This window comes from Annulohypoxylon truncatum (assembly GCF_022578515.1).
Source record: "Annulohypoxylon truncatum strain CBS 140777 unplaced genomic scaffold F4807scaffold_3, whole genome shotgun sequence".
In the NCBI taxonomy this organism is placed as follows: domain Eukaryota; kingdom Fungi; phylum Ascomycota; class Sordariomycetes; order Xylariales; family Hypoxylaceae; genus Annulohypoxylon; species Annulohypoxylon truncatum.
In genome coordinates, this window is record NW_025953789.1 from 980303 (window position 1) to 1000828 (window position 20526).

At 49.2% G+C, this 20526-nt stretch overlaps 5 protein-coding genes across 5 annotated transcripts; 2 read left to right on the forward strand and 3 right to left on the reverse strand.

Annotated features, from left to right (window-relative positions):
- The first annotated feature begins 55 nt into the window (after nucleotides 1–55).
- F4807DRAFT_409498 (uncharacterized protein) lies at nucleotides 56–2420 on the forward strand. The gene has a single exon (XM_047996545.1). It carries the CDS (start codon nucleotides 673–675, stop codon nucleotides 1885–1887), a length of 1215 nt encoding a protein of 404 aa, XP_047858400.1. The 5' UTR covers nucleotides 56–672; the 3' UTR covers nucleotides 1888–2420.
- A 166-nt stretch (nucleotides 2421–2586) lies between these two features.
- F4807DRAFT_409499 (tRNA synthetases class I-domain-containing protein) lies at nucleotides 2587–6523 on the forward strand. The gene is made up of 2 exons (XM_047996546.1): nucleotides 2587–5654; nucleotides 5720–6523. The coding sequence occupies exons 1-2, from the start codon at nucleotides 2762–2764 to the stop codon at nucleotides 6124–6126; spliced, it is 3300 nt and encodes a 1099-aa protein (XP_047858401.1). The 5' UTR covers nucleotides 2587–2761; the 3' UTR covers nucleotides 6127–6523.
- Nucleotides 6524–6549: 26 nt separating this feature from the next.
- F4807DRAFT_409502 (ammonium transporter MEP1) lies at nucleotides 6550–9225 on the reverse strand. Its single transcript, XM_047996547.1, has 4 exons — nucleotides 8839–9225; nucleotides 8411–8742; nucleotides 7720–8311; nucleotides 6550–7666 (listed from the first exon to the last, which is right to left on the reverse strand). The coding sequence occupies exons 1-4, from the start codon at nucleotides 8918–8920 to the stop codon at nucleotides 7083–7085; spliced, it is 1590 nt and encodes a 529-aa protein (XP_047858402.1). The 5' UTR covers nucleotides 8921–9225; the 3' UTR covers nucleotides 6550–7082.
- Nucleotides 9226–11352: 2127 nt separating this feature from the next.
- Nucleotides 11353–14846, reverse strand: F4807DRAFT_409507 (uncharacterized protein; the record flags this gene model as incomplete). The annotated part of the gene is made up of 3 exons (XM_047996548.1): nucleotides 14384–14846; nucleotides 12974–14247; nucleotides 11353–12922 (listed from the first exon to the last, which is right to left on the reverse strand). Coding segments are annotated over exons 1-3 (2237 nt in total), but the record flags the coding sequence as incomplete, so codon positions are not given.
- Nucleotides 14847–16943: 2097 nt separating this feature from the next.
- On the reverse strand, nucleotides 16944–17578 carry F4807DRAFT_203791 (uncharacterized protein). The gene is made up of 2 exons (XM_047993838.1): nucleotides 17394–17578; nucleotides 16944–17284 (listed from the first exon to the last, which is right to left on the reverse strand). Exons 1-2 carry the CDS (start codon nucleotides 17453–17455, stop codon nucleotides 17017–17019), a joined length of 330 nt encoding a protein of 109 aa, XP_047858404.1. The 5' UTR covers nucleotides 17456–17578; the 3' UTR covers nucleotides 16944–17016.
- Between the last annotated feature and the right edge of the window lie 2948 nt (nucleotides 17579–20526).

Here is a 20526-nt window from a genome sequence, read left to right on the forward strand (position 1 = left end):
GGAACTGCAGGCGAGTATGAATCTGTACGGATTGTCTCCCTTATTACTACGCAGATGCGACTCAGCCTCCTACAGTAAGGGGTTGACTGGTCGAGTTCCAGCTGGGAACCCTGCCGGCAATCGATCATGGAACCCAATGTTTTTGCGCGTCCCCACATATTGGATGACGCAGGCCAGTCGAAGCTACACATCACGCACTCGGCATTTTGAGGCCGGATATATAGTGTCGCATAGGGTCGATGATCTACATATTCGATAACTCATACGAGCCTTTTGCCTAAGGAATTCGACACAACGCTATGTAATGATCATTAGGGTTAATTTGGGCTCGTGTCACCACATTACCTACTTCTTATCTCTTTCTAGTGCTCTAGGGCTTTTTTGCGTTTTTAATGGATAGGTAGTAAATGAGGTGCGGTTTGAATCGGTAGCCCCCAGCCCCTTGAAACGGTTCCAACAAAGTTGCGAGCAAGATTTTACCTTAACCTGGGGGTTGTGAGACACGCAACGCTAACTAGCAAACAAACATTTCCGAATTCTCAACCTTTTACAATACAAACTGAGAGAGTTTAAAAACCCGTGCTCTTATACCCTTACATAATTTATCCATCCGAGTTTAAAATAAAATAGTTTGAAAGACTTATCATATACAAAGAACTTACACAAAATACTATGTCGACAAACACGCTAGGCCCCCTAGTCCGCCTACGGGGCCTGCGAACGGAGCAGCTGCCCGCGGCGTCCGCGTCGCCGGACGACCTCGCGCCGTTTTTGCTCGCCATCCTGCAGGAGGCCGTGCCATTCATCGACTCCGCGGCGCCCAAAGCTTCCGGCGACGCCAAGCCCGACCCCAAGATCTGGAAGCTCAAGGGGACGCACACGCACCCGGATTCCAAGGCTAAGGTCGAGGTGCTGGAGCGCGTCATCCCGGCCGCCGAGCTGGAGAAGGTGGAGTCTAGGAGCAGCGCGGCAAGCGAGGGTGGCGGAGAAAGCAAGGGCGGTGGGGGAAAGGACGCGAAGGTGAAAGGCGAGACGTGGTGCTGCCGCCGCAGCGTGCACGCGGACGCGGCGGAGCGCGGGACGGCGAGCTGGGAGGAGTTTGTTGCGGCCTTCCGCGAGGAGCACGCGCAGTCGGAGAAGGCGTTCACGCCGGCGTGTCTGGCGGCGCACGAGGCGCAGAGCTGGGACTGCGCGGGCGTCGAGGTCGAGGAGGGGGGCGTCCGGTGGGGCCGGTTCAAGTTGGTTGTGGAGGAGATGCGGCACCGTATTGGGAAGCCGGTGCTTAAGGACCGTACGTTTCCTGTTTTGCAGATGACGGCGGCGGCGCTGGGGTCTGGGACCGGGGGGGAGGGGGGAAGGGAGTTCGTGGTCGCGAGTATCCCGGTGCCGGATTATGGGGAGAGGTCTGATAAGAGCAAGTTGGCGAGGGAGAAGGGCGCGCAGGTCGCGTTCTATGTTAGTGTGGAGCGCATACGCGGCATCGGAGGAGGAGATGGGGGCCAAAGGAAGATCGAGTGGTTGATGGCGACGGCGAGTGATGCCGCGGGCGTTCTGCCCGCCTGGGTGCAGAATCTGGCGGCGCCGGCGGTTATCTGGAAGGACGTGCCCTTGTTCCTGGGGTGGATCGCGAGGGAGAGGGGGAGGAGGGCGCAGACGAAGGAGGCAGCGCCTAACGGGGGAGGGAAGAAGGAAGAGAAGGCCAAGAGCCCAGATGCGGACGGTGAAAGGGCGGCGTTACCGCGGGTTTCGTCTGGGGTGGAAGTTGGCAGTTTGCCTACGGTTTCGGAGGAGACGTCGAATGACCCCGAACTCGATGCGCATACGGGTCCCGAGGTCACTACCGGGGTGGAGGTTAGTCAGACGGCGAAGGTCTCGGGGAGCGCTTGATTCTATCTGAGGAATCTTTGGGGAGTCGCTGGGGGGAACAGCTGGAGGAATTAATGGTACGGTATGGTCGGGTATACCCCAGCGTGGCTTAGGTTGCTTTTTCCTCGCTCGGAGAGTAGACGTGTTATAGGGAGCAATATGTCCTAAGTGATATCCATGGATGGATAATGAGAGTTACCCATAGTCAAACACCGTAATTAGGAGGATCACCACTCTAGTAGGTTGTATATACAGAAATCCCATATTGTCTTGTACTTCTTTTCATTGGTCAAAGTATACGCTTTGTGATATGCCTACCCAGTAGGTATTCGTACCTAAGAGACTGACTGGGCCATTGTGTGTGTTATACTCGTTACAGGTCGTTCTTATGACGAATGAATCTAGGAGTCCACGTCTAAGAGAGTGTGGAGAATGCGTGATGATATAACAAGATAATTCATTATGACTCTTACCGAAACATAAATCAATACAATGGAGTCATAACATATGGATATCTTGTGCTTTTAATAGATGCTATGAACGTATTGCTTACGGATGTTCGCTGTGAGTAACGAAGTGGTGAAGCAATTGGTTTTACATACGAGGTACCGGAGTACACCTAACATCCCACTATCAATTATCGATAAGCGATAATAACCGGTGGTGCTTACCCCTCCGTGACTCTTACCTTTTTACAGTGTGAGTCAAGAAAACTTCGAGAACGGAAGGAAGCGACACGGGTTTTAATATAAACATCCCACTTCAACCAAATGCCACGAACCGCCTCTTAACTTCCTCCGCACAAAATACCGTCAAGTTGTCTAGGCTATTACTAAGAGCACTCTGGGTGCGCAGGCCGCCATACAGACCAATTCTTCACTTCAATCGTGCCACAATGGCTACTAATAGCGGTCGTGGTAACCCTATCAACGCATCCGAGGGCCCAAGCAAAGTCGGCGAGGGCGCACCGCCCCCAGTTCCCGCCGACGTTAAGGGTGCTGTGAAAGAAGCTGCGGGACAGTCCGACGGTCCTGGTGTGCATGCCCAAGGCCAAGATGCAGGTGCAGCACCAGCTGGCGCCAAGGTCAAGACCGAAAAGGAGCTAGAGAAGGAGCGCAAGAAGGCTGAGAAGGCTGCCAAGTTCGAGCAGAAAAAGGCCAAAGCTGCTGCCCAAGCCCCTGCCGCCAGCAAGAACAAGGAGAAGAAGGCCAAGGCTCAGAAAGCCGAGGAAGAGGCCCTCCCTTCTTATGTCGAAGAGACTCCCGCCGGCGAGAAGAAGCAACTTCGATCCCTCGACGACCCCCAGCTGAAAGCTTATAACCCGATCGCCGTTGAGAGTGCCTGGTACGAGTGGTGGGAGAAGTCTGGCTTCTTCAAGCCTGAATTCACCCCTGATGGCAAGGTGAAAGAGGAGGGATCCTTCGTGATCGTCATACCACCACCCAATGTGACGGGAGCTCTACATATGGGTCACGCTTTAGGCAATTCTCTTCAGGATGTCATGATTAGGTGGAACCGTATGCATGGCAAGACGACATTATGGCTACCGGGTTGTGACCATGCCGGTATTAGCACCCAGAGCGTTGTCGAGAACATGTTATGGAGACGGCAGGGCAAGACTCGACACGACCTGGGACGTAAGAAGTTCGTAGAGACCGTCTGGGAGTGGAAAGAAGATTACCACAAGAGAATCAACAATGCTCAACGTAAGATGGGTGGCTCGACCGACTGGAGTAGAGAAGCCTTCACTATGGACAAGAACCTCAGTGCGGCCGTAACAGAAACGTTTGTCAAGCTTCATGAGGAGGGGACTATCTATCGTGCGAATCGCCTCGTCAACTGGTGTACGAAGCTCAACACGGCGCTTTCTAATCTGGAAGTCGTCAACAAGGAGTTGGCTGGGCGAACGCTTCTCGATGTGCCTGGATACGACAAGAAGGTTGAATTCGGAATTATCGTCCATTTCAAGTACCCCATCGAGGGAACTGAGGAGACGATTGAGGTAGCCACTACACGTCCCGAGACGATGCTGGGTGATACTGGTATCGCCGTCCACCCTAAGGACGAACGATATAAGCATCTCGTTGGCAAGAATGCCATCCACCCTTTTATCCCTGGTCGTCTGCTGCCTATCGTGGCTGATGACTACGTTGATCTAGAATTTGGTACCGGTGCCGTAAAAATCACCCCAGCTCATGACCCCAACGATTTCGCACTGGGCCAGAGACACAACTTAAAGTTCATCAATATCCTGACAGATGATGGCCTTATGAATGAGAATGCCGGTCCATACAAGGGCCAGAAGCGATTTGATGTAAGGTATTCTATCCAAGCTGATCTTAAGGAGCGCGGACTGTACGTGGATAAGAAAGACAATCCTATGAAAGTCCCTCTCTGCGAGAAGTCAAAGGATATCATCGAACCCATCATGAAGCCCCAGTGGTGGATGAGAATGAAGGATCTGGCTGCCGAGGCGATCAAAGTAGTGAAGAATGGCGAGATCAAAATTAAGCCGGAAACCGCCGAAAAGAGCTACTACAGATGGATGGAAGATATTAATGACTGGTGTCTTTCGCGTCAACTCTGGTGGGGCCACCAATGCCCCGTCTACTTCGCCAACGTTGAGGGTGAGGCAGGTGATCGGGCAGACGACAAGTTGTGGTTCTCTGGCCGAACGGAGGAAGAGGCTCAAGCAAAGGCTGAAAAAGCTTTGCCGGGCAAGAAGTTCACACTGGAACGTGATGAAGACGTGTTAGATACATGGTTTTCTTCCGGATTATGGCCCTTTTCAACTCTTGGGTGGCCCAACAAGACCCATGACTTGCAGACGCTTTACCCGACGAGTGTCCTCGAAACCGGATGGGATATCTTGTTCTTCTGGATTGCGAGGATGATTATGCTAGGCCTGAAGATGGTCGGAGAGATTCCGTTCCGCGAAGTTTACTGCCACTCCCTCGTGCGAGATTCAGAGGGAAGGAAAATGTCCAAGTCTTTGGGTAATGTCATTGACCCTCTTGATGTCATCAGTGGAATTCCCCTAGAGAAACTTCACGAAAAGCTAGCTCTTGGAAACCTGCACCCTAGTGAGGTCGAGAAGGCCACGAAATACCAAAAGACGGCTTTCCCAGATGGTATTCCCCAATGTGGAGCCGATGCTCTTCGGTTTTGCATGGTCAATTACACCACCGGCGGAGGAGACATCAATTTCGATATCAAAGTCATGCACGGTTACCGAAAGTTTTGCAACAAGATTTACCAGGCCACGAAGTATGTGCTTAGTAAAATAGACCAAGACTTTATTCCTCAAAAGACCGGAAAACTTACCGGAAAGGAATCCCTTGCTGAAAAGTGGATCCTCCACAAGATGAACACAGCCGCCAAGGAGATCAACGAGTCTATAGCAGACCGAGAGTTCAACAAGTCAACGTTGACGGTGTATCAGTATTGGTACAACCATCTTTGCGATGTTTACATAGAGAACTCGAAGGCCCTTATCCAGGATGGTACGGCAGACGAGAAGCGCTCGGCCGTTGATACTCTATACACAGCACTTGACAATGCGTTAAGATTGATCCACCCATTCATGCCTTTCCTGACGGAAGAGTTATGGCAACGGCTTCCGCGGCGACCTGGCGACGAAACCCCATCGATCATGCTCGCGCGATACCCTACGTACGATCCGGAGTTGGACGACCCCGCAGCCGAGGCTGCATACGAGCTCGTCCAGGGCTGTTCTAAGGGTATTCGGTCCCTGATGGCCGAGTATGCGCTGAAGGACGAAGCTAAGGGTAAGTTATTTGAAGACATTCGTAATTCTTAATTCATGGATGTAAATTAACACATACGACTACAGTCTTCGTACAAACCTACGATGAGACCGCACACCAAACCGCAGTTGATCAGGTGCAATCCATCAAATCGCTAAGCGGCAAGGGCGTCACCGACATCGAGGTAATCTCGGGCTCGCAACCCCGGCCGGCGGGATGTGTGGCATTCCCGGTGTCAAGCTCGGCGGCCGTGTTCCTGCATGTCAAGGGTCGCGTAGACATCGACGACGAGATCTCCAAGGCCAACAAGAAGCTCGAAAAGACGCGTCTCGCCATCGCGAAGCAGTCGAAGCTCCTGTCCGACCCGGGCTACCAGCAGAAGGTCACGGCCGCCATCCAGGAGGCCGACAAGAAGAGGCTCGCGGACTTCGAGTCCGAGGCGAAGGGCTTCGAGGGCACGATTAAGCAGTTCGAGGCCCTGAAGCTGGAATAGATTAGGTGTGCGCCTAGAATGCGGCAAAGCTTTTCGAGTTCGAGCGAGGAGCAAGTGCTATATAGGCTGAGGAGTAGATGAGTAGAGCACGTACTGGGATTTGAGAGGGAGAGCTAATCGGTTGCTATGAGCGACTGACTGGCTTGCCTGCCTGTGCTTCGCATGTAGCTGCAAGTAAATAAGAGGATATTTCAAGATAAAGGCAAGGTTTTAATGCAGTGGTTGTGTTTGCAGAGTGATATGCTATTAAGCTTGATGTGACGTGGTGTAATGAGAGGTTAGAGAAGGAAACTACCTAGTAATTATCTACATAGATGTCTAGGTAAGCACCAGGTAGGTTCCTATTACATCAAGAAAGTTAATAAAAGCTGACTACGTGAAGGCAAATCTTCACGACTTGATTGATACTGCTTAGTATTTATCATCTAGTTGCATGTGGCGAGAAGAGTTGAGGTATGGATTATATCAACATGATACTTGGTGCATATATATATAGATGTAAGTACTAGGTAGATGCTATAAGTTACTTGCTGTAAGGGGGGGTAGTAGTGTACATATGCAGATGGAAAAAGGGGCGGTTGTTCACGAGCACGTACATGATAGATCCGTTAGTACCTATAAATAGGATATAGAAGTGCTTAAAATATTAGTCAAAAACATCACACCGAATCACATCTAACCAAAGACAAGGTACCTAAGAATCCGAGACGAAACGATTCAGATTCAACAGCAACTCAATTCAGCTAGATTGGTATTCAACGACATCTCAACGCCTTATACACCACGCCCCTAAGCAGATCTTTTTTAAGCCTCCCTGATATATGTTTTTCCGACTCCTGATACAAGACAAATAAGAGAACCGAAGAACTGATGGGTATTATGTAGCCAACTTGTATCCACAGCGCAACCCTCCCACGGAGCAAAAATACACGGGGCCCATTTCACGCGATGGGCCATCATCGACTGCTACTTTCGGTAGCCGCGTCCGCGTCCGCGGCTTCTTCGGCGGCCTCCTCTTTAGCAGGGGCCCTGACCGAAGCTCCCATCTTCTCCTGCTCCTTCTCGAGGACGTGGCCGTTCGTGTTAGCCATGTTCTGGTGCTCCTCGATGCCGTGCTGGGGGATGAAGCGGTGGCCGCCGGAAGTGGGCTCCTCCTTGGCCGGGGTCCAGGCCAGGAAGTCGCGGCGCACCTCGACGTAGTCGTATGCGAATTCGCCGAGCTGGTCGTCGTCCATGCCCAGGAGTTCCGCTTCCTCCGTGGCGCGCAGGTGTAGGCCCGGCACGAGGTCGATCAGCTTAGCAATGATGGCCGACATGACGAAACTGTAACCGCAAGCCGCTACGATATACGCGATCTGGATGTACAGCTGTGCGTAGTGGTGGTCGATCCAACCACCGGGGTACACGCCGTTGTTGACGCCGTCCAGACCGATGATGTAGTTCGCACCGAACAGGGCGTTAAAGATGAGACCGACGATGCCACCAATACCGTGCTCGGCGAATACATCGAGGGAGTCGTCGATTCTAACCAGGAACTTGACTGTTTCAGATGTTAACTTTTGTTCTCATAATTTGAATTTTCAAGTGAAATACCTTTAGTGCCAAAATTGCAGCACACTCCAGTAACAACACCCAGGATAATAGATGCCCAGGGAGGGATGAATCCCGACGCAGGGGTAGCGGCAACGAGACCGGAAATAACACCAGAACACCATCCTACCATCGACCACTTCTTTGCGAGGCGGAAATCGAGCAGGCACCAGGTCATGGCGGCAAATGTGGCAGTCAAGCAAGAGTTCCAGCAGGCCATCGTCGCGCGCAAGTTAGCGCCGAATGCAGATCCACCGTTGAAGCCGAGCCAGCCGAACCACAGGAAAACGGTGCCAAGAGTGACTAGGGAAACGTTGTGAGGACGGAAATTGAGCATCATCTTCTCGTGACGTCGGCCGAGGACCCACGAATAGGCTAAGGCGGATAGACCGGAACCGATTTCGACAGGCCCGCCTCCGGCATAGTCGAGGACACCGTAGTTGAAGGCCCATCCGTTTATATTCCAAACCCAGCAGGCGAGTGGGCAGTAGACCAGGGTGGCCCAGAAGAAGGTGAAGACCATGGCGGGAAGCATGCGACCACGTTCGGCAACCGCCCCAATGACGAGAGCTGCTGTTACGGCGCAGAACATCATCTGAATCGCGCGTTAGCCGATAAGTTCTCAGATCACTAGAAATATTCATTTTTTGAAGGCGGCGAAGGAAAAAAAAAAAAAAAAAAAGGCAAAACTAACCTGGTAGAAAGAATAGAGCAATTCAGGTATTAAAGGGGAACCGGGAGAGGGCACCGCGAGGGTGTTCATGAGGCCGAAATGGTGAAGGTTGCCGATAAAACCATTGGTGGCGGTCGAGCTGAAAGCCAGCGAGTAGCCCCAGAAGTACCACTGGAAGATGATGACGCTGAAAGACATCATGCAGACCCAGATCAAGGACAGAGCCGACTTTCTTCGCGACAGGCCGGAATACAGAAAGGCGATTCCGGGCACCATCAGCAAAACCATACATGCCGCAACGAGGATGAACGCCTGGTCACCCGATTGGTACCATTGGTTCAGGTTCTCGGTGTCTACGAGAGGATCGAGTTAGTTTCGGTCGTAAGGGCGCTTTTTGCCCTTTCCCTCTTTTCTTGAATTTGTCAAGAATCGTGTATAGTTGTACATACTGGAATCGCCTCCGGTCTCAGCGTTCGTGCCATTGAACGTGGTGGGCGCACCGGTCCACGAGTAGGACGGTTGCCACGACATGCTGCCGGTTGAAGGGTGGTGGTCGTTGAAGATCAGTGATTAAACGGCCGTGTTCGGTTTCTTTGTATCGGGAATGCCGTTTCGGGGTGGGTACTTAGGCGGTGATATCTACTCGGAAACGAGGGCGTCGAGGATGGGAAGAGGCGAAGAAGAATTGAAACAACATCTGATCGTAAGTTCGCAACGAGGCGGGATCTACGCGAGTATATATGAGAGAATACCTAGACCGAGACCGAGATTTTTCTTAGACTTTGAAGATCTGGCTAGACCCCGGTATGAAGATGCAACATGGACCTTGAAAGAAGACGGGACCAAATTTGGGATGATAGATAAGTATCCGGCCAATCAAAGTTCAAAGTCTTACTTGTAGCCCGTATGTAATCGAGTACCGGGGTGCACTTCCCCAAACCCTAATGATGGTTGGGTACCTACACCTTTTATGGGACCCCCATGTATGTCTCCACCGGAGGCTTACATCTTACATAGTACATGCATTGAGGCAGTTACCAGAGTCATAGTTTGTGTAATGTAGAGTAGCAGAGCAGTCACTTCCAGGTGTGCGAGAAGGCACGTCCTATGAGCGACATCGCTGAGTCTCCTAGACCGAGGCCTTTACCTTGCCTAGGTACATGTAGGAATCTAGACAGGTACCTTATTCAGGGTCCATCCTCACGAATTAGCTGGGCATGTCCACAACATCGGGAACCTGTTCATGAACAATCTTGGTGACTAGTACGAACCTCTGCCCATTTTCGTCGGCTCGTCGGTTCCAATCTTTCGGGCTTGTTTATTCAGCTCCGATCTGTTTCACCATGTCTTGGGGGTTAATCAGAACTGAAGGAGACATAAGCCAACCGGATATCTAAGTGGCAGCTTACCAGCTTACGTTGATGTTTCTGCCAATGTTCAGCCCTTGTCGGTATCGTCGTCCTTCTCCTGGTCTAGGAATATCCGGAGTTTGTGGGGTACGTGGAGCTACGCGGCTACCTACTGCACGGCCGGGGGGCTCTCGCGTTACTAGGATTTCCAATTGCCAGGTCTAGGGGTTCGGTAGCAGCGCTAATAATTCACACTACATCATGTCGTCAATGTGTGCAGAAAAGATTCTTTTTCGTGATCTTCGATATCTCATTGCGTCGTAGTCGCAAGCGACGACGAAGTCCAAGTCGTATAATTTCTTGTCGTTGCCGATCCCAAGCCCAAGGGTCCCTCGAATGCAGGTCCCCTAGTTCCATAGCCAAGCGAAGCTTGAGCCCTTTAGATCGCGTGGGACGGGAGTATCTGTTACGAAATAGTTTGTCTGCTTCCCTGCAAACCATTTGCAACAGCCTCGACTCAGGCGAATGAAAACGCCAGCCTTCAGCCCGAACAATTCCTATCTTTTGCTTCTATCCTTGAACGAGTCGTGCAATGGGGCTGAGATCGGAACCAGCTGCGTAGAACCGGGGGACGCGACAAGGGCGAAAACCGCGAGATACCTTGGATCTTCTCGAACCGTTAAAGCTTAACCATGTATTAGCCGCAAAATCTTGCAACTTCACGATCTTGCCCGTTTGTATTTGGTGCTAGGTATGCATAACCATCCATCATCCCAACTGCTTAATTCACATGCAAGTGACCAACTAGCTTCCAAACGAAATGCAACGAAAAATGTCGCTTAGCCTCAAAACATCCCGCGCCCTTCAAGCCTAGGCACGACAGGCTGCGGGCTTGAGAGATTTTTTGCAGCATTGATATGTCATCAATGTCTTTTTAGTCAACAGCGCTGTCTCTTAAGAGACATGGTCCGCTAGTGCCGGGATCGACGATGGGTTACGACTTTTTTTGATTGAAGCCAAGAAGATGTGGAAGTACCCCCTTAACAATTTCCACATAGGGTGCTGTAAAAATCGAGTACCATGCCTAGGTAGGTATGATGTCAAGCTGTCGATTTGCTGAGAGATACCACCTCTTGGCTATCTTGGTTCGGTAACCATTTAGACACGTGCGTTTCAACCCTCATGTTTAAAACATCAGAAGGTAGGTGGCGTCGGTGTCACCCGAATAAATCGCCTATGGTACCAATTCTACCTACGTCCGTCCCCGGACCACTTCAAAGGTAACAGCCGGAGAGAATATCGTGTCACAGTCGCATGTTAGGAAGGCGCATGAGGCTGTCGGAAATTAGCAACCTTGGGCTGAGGGCTGAAAGTCTCTTTCGTCAGCTTGCCTGCCCGAGAGTTACCTTTTTAAATGACAAAATGGGTCCCGCCAAACCCCATCCACCCCCGGAAATAAAGCGCGACCCGCAAAAGTCTGACTGAGAAGGGAAAGGTCAACTTAGAGCCTTATCTTCACTTTGCCATCCAATCAGAACTTCCAATTGCTTCATCGATTTATCATTCCTCCACGAAATCGCGGCTTGGCATCTGATCTCCCTAAAGGTACGTACTCATCTAACTACTCCTAAGCGTAAGTCGTCAAGGGAATGGGAATTATTTGTAAATGTTCAACTTCAGTAACTTCTTAACGTAGGTATGGAGCTTCCAATTCAATGGTTCATATGAGTGGCTCAACTTATTGAACGTACTCCTGAATATCCGAAGCATCGGCACCTACCTACTCAGTATGAAATAGGCATCATGGGTAAAGCTTAGCTCATTATTCATCATGTCTTTTATTATTAATGCGTAAGAGTGGCTGCCCGAACAGAGAGAGCGCAGGTCCAAATTCATGTTCCTGGCATATTACCTGTATGTATCCTCATCATCCTTGCCGTGGAGAATTCTTCTAGAAGAAAACATCCTTGCTGCGGCGATCTGATTTCCCCACGGGTCAGCCGCCACTGTATTTCGTATCGCGTACCTACATATCAAGCCTGGCTGCTCAGTACCCAGTACCTAGATACCTAAAAGGAATTGACCCAGAGACTTGTTTTTATTCGTGCCATTATTTCCATTCATGTTTCACCTAACGCCTTACCGGGACGGGCTGCCGGATGATTAAGTGAGCCTCGTCCACCATCCGTCATTCTCATGCAACCCAAACGCCTACCAGCCTCAATCTGAAAGTAGTTTGCAAAAGCCCCTGGGTATCATGACAGCATAGTCTAGGGAAGAAGGGAAATGATATCTTCAGCTAATAGAGAGAGAATCCGTCGCTGAACTCCGGGACAGGTCATAACTCAGTATGCTAAGATCGTAGAAATGAAGCATGATACGGTACGGCCTTGCGTTAATAGGCCTGTCTGCTAGTTCAGGGCTTCCGGAAAATGGAACAGGTCCGACAGCCACGCCCAGCAAGGGGCATATGGGTCGCCTCCCTTTATCTTCGTCCAGTGCGGTGGGTAAAATAGCCTCAACCCTGAATGCTCGTTTGAAAGAGAGGCCCTTTTCCTCTGGGCGCGTTAAGGTGACCAGCGCTACCCTTCCGCATAATGAGGCAGCTACCACCAACGACAACTCAGGGACATGAATGAGGTTTGCTAGACGCTCATGTGCCACTCTCATCAAAGGTAATACTGCCTGTGAAGGCCGCATTTGATCAATGACCTTTTCGAACATGATGCCTCTACCGTCTTGCTCAAAGCTGCGAAGTTCGATATCCATTTCGTACGTGCGCATGATACTGCTTCCATCTGCCAAGACGGTCTTACGTTTCGGTTGGTTTTTATAACCCGGGCGAGATTCGCGTTCGCGACGTGACATCCTATCTTCATCGTGGTCCTTCACCGAAGAAGCCGACTTGGGGCCATCGAAATCAAACCATGGTGCCTCTAACTGCGCCCTTCTAGGCTCTAGAGGGTTGAAGGCGAATTGCGTATGATGTCCCCATCTCACCCACGGATGCACCCGGGAATTATTTTCTACATTCTTAATGCCCGGGCTGATATCTATCCAATTGCCGACCCTGTCGTTCGATACGTATCTGGCATCGTCCAATGACATACCAATCGCATCCTCTTTATTCTTCATCGGAAGAAAACTACTTTCAGGTAATACGAGTACACCCCAACCCCTAGGTCTAAATCACATTTAGCCACTCCTACGGTGTAAGGAAATAGGATAAACTCACTTGTGCGAATGGAGGGTAATTCCTTGGTGCCTTAGACGAGGCTGGCCTGGGTGAAGACCATCAATTTTGACGTAGGGGCGTTGGTCAAAATTCCAGATATCCATCAACCAAAGTCTTCCGTTAATGTCTACCGCCACAACCTTGTCTGCCTCTCCATCGGCGTCGCTGCTGAAAGCAATATTGGGAATGTTGGCGCCCATGCGACCAGTTTCCAAGACAATACGCCAATTAGCATCTCGACGTCGGACTGCACTTTCCAGTGCAGCAATCTTGGAATCATTTGAACCGTGCTTAGTAGCATCGGAGGCCTGTGATGAGCCCGTCTTTGGATCCACAAATTTGCCATGCTCGTCTTTAACAACATTTCTGAAGAGTTCGAGCTCGTCAACCTCAGGCGTATGTCGGTATGGATGACCGGTCAAGGCGAAGATGAAGACGGAGACATTGTGGGTGTTGGAACTGGCAGCGATGATGCGAGATTGCTTGTGGATTGCTAATCCCCAGGCGCTTTTCTCAACGTTTTCGTGGAAGAAGGGGGTAGGAACAGATTTATGGTTCCGACCTTCCCTCTCACGGCGTAGAAGCTCGTTCTCGATGTGATGGGTGTAGTAGCCTATAACGTCGCCGTCATCGTAGGCAAGCAGTAGAATTTCCTCATTCCCGAAGGCGCCAACGATCAGATGATTAACCTGATGCGGAAAGTTCTCGTCTAAGTAGCCACCAACATCAATGCCCATCGTACTTGCTTTGGGTTGCAAAATAAGATCAGGCTCAGCAGGCAGGGCATTGGTAACGCAGCTACGGGGCCGAGAGACATAGATCTTGTCAGTGTATGCTACCATGTAAATATTGTAGACCTGCGATAACGCCGTGAGATTCATCCTCCACGGCGCAACTTGCGGCAGGCCTTCTCCCTCCACCGTATCATCGGCCTCGTCTTGGTCATCTGACTCATCTGATTCATCATCAGGATCGGCAAGTTCCATACCATCATCAAAGAATCCAGCAGCTAGGAGTCCTTGTGGTGTCATCATATCTACTATCACTGCTCCATCATTAATTTCGGGAGCCTCATCAAATAAGAACGCGGCATCTTCCAACAAGGCATCATCCTCTTGGTCACTTCCGTCAGAAATGGTGGTATCATTATCGTCGTCATCGTCGTCGTCGTCGTCATCGTCAGGAGGTTCAATATCCATATCGTGATCTTGGTTGATTACGCCGAGGTGCAGGGAACTCTCGAAGGGGATTTGTACTGAGCTTGGAATTCGGTGCTATGAGGAGGACGATGTCAGCAGGTTGTCGGAATACATTGAAGGCAGTCAAGTTAATCAAAGTAATCAGCGGGTGAGGCTAGAAAAGCGACGGGTAACTCAGAAGCCACACAACGTTAGCTGCTTAGGTACTTACCCTCTTGCGACCAGTCTCCATGTAGCTTCTGCTCACTCGAAGCGCCCCTTCGGAGCTCGCAGGCTTCGCCATAGCCATGTCATCACAGATAAGTCGACCTCAACAAATGCAGCTACCTTCTGTTAGAGGATGACCAAATGAATGATTAAAGGTAAGTGGCGCAATTTCTTAAAGTTAGAAGTCATAACAACACCCGCCTGATGCACAACGGTGGGGGATTTGGGTTTGATAACTGATAATTGATAGGTGATAGGTGAAGCTTAACGTTGGAAGCTTCCGGTTTACAGCCTCAACTGGAACAATTGGAAGGGACCACTACCTGCGTACCTACATTGGTACCATGAACCCCGCCAATTACATACCTACGCACGCGTACCTGTGGAGGTACACGTAGAGAGTTCCTGACGACTTTATGTTGGGGCCTTTCGCAACACAATGCCTATAAGGCACCGATTGTTTGCTTCCAACAAAATGGCAAGATCAGCTCAGATTCTACGTAAGTCCAGGGACATCTATGGTTGACGTTAAAGTAACGAAGCCTACATAATCTTTGTACCAGGAGTACGTAAGGTGCCAAAAATACCTAGATTATGTACTTATATACTTAGTCTCCACATGCATATGTGCAAGGGTGTGCTCCAAACCCCACAGTGGCTAAGGTGAGCGTATTACGTAATATCTAATTGCCATTCGACATGAAACCCCGCCAGAGAGATGGATCAGCTACTCCTTCGTCTATTAGGCAGTTTCCCTCTTCGATTCTCGAGGGAGAAGGCTCTCAATCATTGAAAGCACTCGCTGAGTTCAGACTTTTCTTGAGTACCGGCTTAGTTGAATAATTACCTAGGTACCAATCCTAGTTTCGTGAGATAGAGTTGGCATAAATCTCGTCACGAAATGTGAGTATTTTCTCGATTGGATGTTGGTTTGTAGGTGATGTAATATTATCATTGGGAACTACCGTGGGTCGATGCAAGGATCATACAAGTATATAAATGTCAAGGAACTACGCGATTCATAGAACAGAAGAGAAACGACGGGTGTGCGTTTTGTTTATTCTGAACATTAACTTTGATTAACTTGTAACACTTGTCCCGAAGACCAGCTTGGTAGTCAAAGTATTACAGGTGAACCTTACTGGTTAAAATGACATTAATATAATATCTCTTTTGGTCAAGTATTTCTCAACATGACGTATTTAACTATTGAAGAGGTTATTAGGTACACTTGACAACGAACAAGTCTAGACCAGAATAATAAGAGCATGATCTCGGCAGGATACCTAAGACAAAGATACCGGACATCGTGGAATACATCGTAGAATTAGAGACCATGGAAAATGTCGTGGTTTGTGAGTTCGGATCGGGTAGAAATCTTGATATAATTGGTTTGAACCTTTTCGGGGACTGTAAGAATAGTTACACATTCATGTATTCTGAATTGATGTATCGGTTGATCGTGAATATGACATGATAAATAAGGTAAGGAAATGGCAGAATAACATATCGCAGTAAAATTGACTACGGGCGCATGTGAGATTCAAGTGGTGGTTGAGCAAGAGTTATCTTAAAGACCGAATAGGGGACTAGGGGAATATGGATATCATAATCTCACTAAGGAAAGTGTTTCTAAGGGTTGCTCTGGCATTATCTTCTAATCTACGTGAGTTGAGATTTAATTACTGCGTTCTCTAATCTGTTCATGTAATTCATAAAGGAATACTTATAAGATCTCGTGGACTATCTTAGCAAAACCTTTCGTATGAAATAAAAAGAGAAAGTGACAATATAGGTACCTAAGGTATATGAGAAACTCTTTGTGAATCAGGTCTTCCTACAGGGATTTTGAGCTTCTATGATATCATCTACTCCCTTCGAGATCAGCGTACCTTTCTTCTGCGTCTAAAGCGCTAGCTCCCCATATTCATTACATACGTAGCCTTTCTGTCCGAGATACTTAGTACACGTTTGGAATAGGTGAAGTCGGTATGTATTTTTAACACGTCTCTGAGAATAATTGTTTGCTTGTCAAGAAGCCTTATCATACTTTCTTTTGAAAATGAGATAGCTTTTTACGATAATTATGTTGGTGTTTAATAATATACCGACCCTTCATGAATAGTTGCTTCCTTGATAAGTGTGTATCTAGCTAAGTCATCTGACGCTGTAACTGTAACTTTGGTATTTCAGATGTTAACCAATATTTTATGAGAGTGGTCAAACACTAACTGCTACGAGATACAAACGCCAATAACGGGCTGTTTAATATTATAATTAAAACGTGTGGTGTGAGTAACCTGCGTAAGAGTCGAAAATAATACACATAAAAGGGATTATCGCGGAGGGAACGTATATCCGTGATCTGCTACCCCCATAACAAACCTATTTGATAATCTAATTCCTGTAGTCGGATGGGGAACGAGGACGTGGGGTGACAATATTATTGATTGCCTCTCGAAGCCATACGAAGCGGTCGGGTATTTATGAGAACTATCATGTATGACTGGATGGAAGCCCATACCGTAGATTTCAATAGACTCAATGGACCATGGTCAGACATGGTTAGGGCAAGAACATGATTTGTTTCTAACATGTTTGGTATATCTAAATATATGTAGGCGCCGTAGGAGGGTACTACGCCCTATTTCGGATGTAAAAGTCATCACTCGGCTTACTACCCTCAATCTGCTCGATATGCTTCGCATACAACTCTACACCACCGGGCCTGTACCAGGTCACACAGCGTCTTGACGAGGACGTCATAACCTTCTCTACGCCCAAAACACCCAAATATCGTAAAGGGGGGGATACCATCCTAGGGCACCATTGTGGTGGTATGGACAAAGAATGGCGGTGGAAAAATGGATGTGGGCATATCGAGGAAGCCCGAGCCCTTATTGACCTGTGTTGCATTCGTATAATCTCCAATTGGAATGTTTTGGATACGGTGATTCACGAGGAGATCATGCATCCTCATACAGCTGATTTCGCCTGTTGGTGCTCATGCTTACATGTAGGTTGCCAACAAAGCCACCCAGTTCCGAAGAAACACTGCAAAGCGCGCAACCCTCATCTTTATTAGATGCCTCGTGACTAATCCTGTCGGTAGATCTCGATTTCGCCGCCCTCTCCTAGTCTTTCCGCCTTCCTTTAATTGCGGATCATAACAAGGGGCCTAGACTAGCCCCATACGCAGAACACATGTTGAATGGGCCGTTTGGTGTCTGCAGGTCTGCCGGCCCACGTGGTCGAGAACCTGGAAGCTATGCGGCTCCACGGCTATGCCGTACCTCCAAGATCTAAGTGATCACTTTTTAGTGCTTATTTTTGAGTCGTCGCCCCAGCGTTGTAACACGGCGTTAGATCTTAAGAGTGGACAACATCTGATCTGTATGCGACTGTTGCACAAGTTGATGATGGGGAGGTCTCGCATGGCAACCCGGAAGACCCCTTGATAAGTGTCGCAAAGGTAATATAAAGCTTTGACTACCCCCTCCTACTTACCAAGTATGTTAGATTCTCACTTATTCATATGTCAAGTTTGACTCCGTCCTTGTTGTATTGGAAGTTATATTTCTAAGAATCGCACCATATGACGTTGGGATTCTTGAAAACATGCTACGCACGGTCGGAGGTTGACTCCTTTCGGCGCAACCCCGAGTTACCTTGTACGGAGATAGACCGAGAGCTCGGATCAAGACTAGGATAGCCTTCATTCATTCTCTAACTCTAGCTTGAGTTAGTCGTTGGTGGTATTCGGTGGCGGGACTGGATTGCATAAGTTTACACATGTGTCAGCTCATCGTGAGATACGGGCTTGTATCAACCTGAAACTTTTGTTTTGAATCACAAGGACACCGGTTTCGAGGGCAGGATGCCGAGATTGAGAGGTATGTGTGATTGGCTTGTTCTGAATATGGATATAGATTATGGATTAACTAATGATCTTTCTAGGTCTTATCAGATCGGACATACCAAGATGATGATCACTTGGTTTACCTTCTTGATAAAGGCGAAATCTTCTAAGTTACCTCCAAGCTGAAGTTCGAGGAACCAACTATTGGAGCGCTTATTGACGTGAAGAGGTCGATCAAGCTACCTAATCATGAAAGACAGCTGTTGATTTGATGACCGAACATGCCCGAAAGTGCTCCAACGCCGGTTGACCGATACGACATTCTGCTATGCCGCCCGAGTTCACTGGACGGGTGGCTTTTGTCGAGGAGCCTGGAGGGGGGTCTAGACGGCTTAAGTGGACAATAAGAGTAAAGAATGACAGATATACCTACTAGTGGAGTCGTACCTGATAGGGATGGGGGAGTCCAGAGCTATGGAAGCATGGAGGTATGGAGAGTGGGAAAGGGAAAGGTAAGTTCAAATGTTTCTTTTTCTCTTCGCGAGAAGTAGGAACCTTGGAAGTCTCGATCTTCGATGCAAAGATAATGCTGGTATACAAGGTAACTACTTCCAACCTCCGTTATGAGTACACAAATCTGGAATGTGGCTATGTGCTTATGTACCTAGTGGTTACCTGCTTGGCCCCTTATTTACCGGAAGGCATTAGCCGAAGCTTGCGTATTTATGAGTATTGAGTACCTACTTTATTAAGTGCGCACCCTAGTCTACGTACCAAGGGCAGTGTCACTGACGGTATGGGACATGTATGGAGCAAGGTACTGTGCAGCTCATACTTTGCGAAGCTTACTTGAAGCCGGAAGGACCTAAGGACTCTCTTTTTCCTCATACGGGATTTGGGTTGGGCTGGTAAGGCCCAATAACCAAAATTTGCCCCCTTACCCCCTGTCTAGGTAAATGTACCAAATCATCATCGTCAGCATCATTCAACGTCTACTTTGCCCTATTTCAACTCTGATACTCATACATAATCGCACAAATTCACAAAAGTTCACATCTTCAGCGAATGTGGAGGATGGGCTGACTTCATTCGTCACCATTCAAGGATTGACGCAAGGAATGGTTCCTTTGGAATGGAGCCCGTCCTGCGTCGAGTTGCAACGGGTCACGCGACGAAAATGGCCGAAATACGGTCTCATTAGTCAATATTTCTTCCCAAGCGCGCCTCTCGCCTTTCGAATTCCGAGAGCGTGATTCCTGGGGATCGACGACATGCAGAACCCGTACCTGATGCGTTCACACGCCCTTATCGGGTAATCCGATTACAAAATTGTGCACAGTTCACGAGTTCGTGGCTTATGTTGCACCCTTCCCAGTCTTACTGTCGATGATTTCTAAGACAGCCTGGACTTTGTGTGGCCATCACTGTGCTGATCGAGATCAGCCACTCTCTACCTACCTATACCTATACACGAGGAAATCTCTTCGGATATGTGTGCAGAACCTCGTCACCGTGCTTGGATTCTGTTGGCCGTCCTCGCTGCAGCAGGGTAAAGGAGCATCGATCCTATACATCCCCCCTTATCGCGCGTTTTCGTTGGCTTCGTGTCGTGGCTCCCGATGACAGCACAATGATGCTTGGCTCATCCATATGTGCGCGGGTGTCTCTAGCGAAAGGATGCCGTCGACTCGCTGCTGTCCTCGCCTATGCAGCAATCAGATGGCTACTCGGCGTCCCGACATGCTGCAGCAAGGAGGAGTGGCAATCTGCGCATGCCGAAGAACATGGTATACCCTCCTCTCTGCAGCGCAAAGTGGGCAAAGCAGCCCGGCAGGCCGTCTCGCACTAGCGGCAACCGTCGCAGTATCCAGTCCTAATGCAAGCACGCCTTGCAGATATACCCATACCCAGACCCATATTTTAGCCCTGGCCCTGACCCCATACCTCAGATCTCTCGAGGGCGGAATGCAAGTGCATACACTGCCCTAGTAGGGAGATGTTGGAGGCGTGCTTGGCTTCCTGCTGGAACCTGGTATTCGCTAGCGGCACAGTATGGTACATAGTACCCGCAGAGAGGCGTTTCGGCGCAACCACAACAGGGTTAGCTGTGCTTATCCTTCGTCCTATACAGCCCGTACCGTGCTTGTACCTTCGCATTTCTTCGCCAAGATCGTAAGGTGTAGCTATCCGAGAGCACGGCGTTCCCAAATATTGGGAATTCGGGTTCCATAGACGGTGCTAGGCGGCACATCGTACGTCGGGAGATCTGGAAGACTAAGCCCCCTACG

Coding starts and splice junctions, on each gene's coding strand:
- F4807DRAFT_409498 (XM_047996545.1), top strand. CDS start 673: ATGTCGACAAACACGCTAGGCCCCCTAGTCCGCCTACGGGGCCTGCGA.
- F4807DRAFT_409502 (XM_047996547.1), bottom strand. CDS start 8,920: ATGTCGTGGCAACCGTCCTACTCGTGGACCGGTGCGCCCACCACGTTC. Junction 8,312..8,410: donor TGCTCTATTCTTTCTACCAG/GTTAGTTTTGCC, acceptor CGCGCGATTCAG/ATGATGTTCTGCGCCGTAAC. Junction 7,667..7,719: donor CTGCAATTTTGGCACTAAAG/GTATTTCACTTG, acceptor CATCTGAAACAG/TCAAGTTCCTGGTTAGAATC.
- F4807DRAFT_409499 (XM_047996546.1), top strand. CDS start 2,762: ATGGCTACTAATAGCGGTCGTGGTAACCCTATCAACGCATCCGAGGGC. Junction 5,655..5,719: donor GCTGAAGGACGAAGCTAAGG/GTAAGTTATTTG, acceptor ATACGACTACAG/TCTTCGTACAAACCTACGAT.
- F4807DRAFT_203791 (XM_047993838.1), bottom strand. CDS start 17,455: ATGAGGGTTGCGCGCTTTGCAGTGTTTCTTCGGAACTGGGTGGCTTTG. Junction 17,285..17,393: donor GCTTTGTTGGCAACCTACAT/GTAAGCATGAGC, acceptor AATGCAACACAG/GTCAATAAGGGCTCGGGCTT.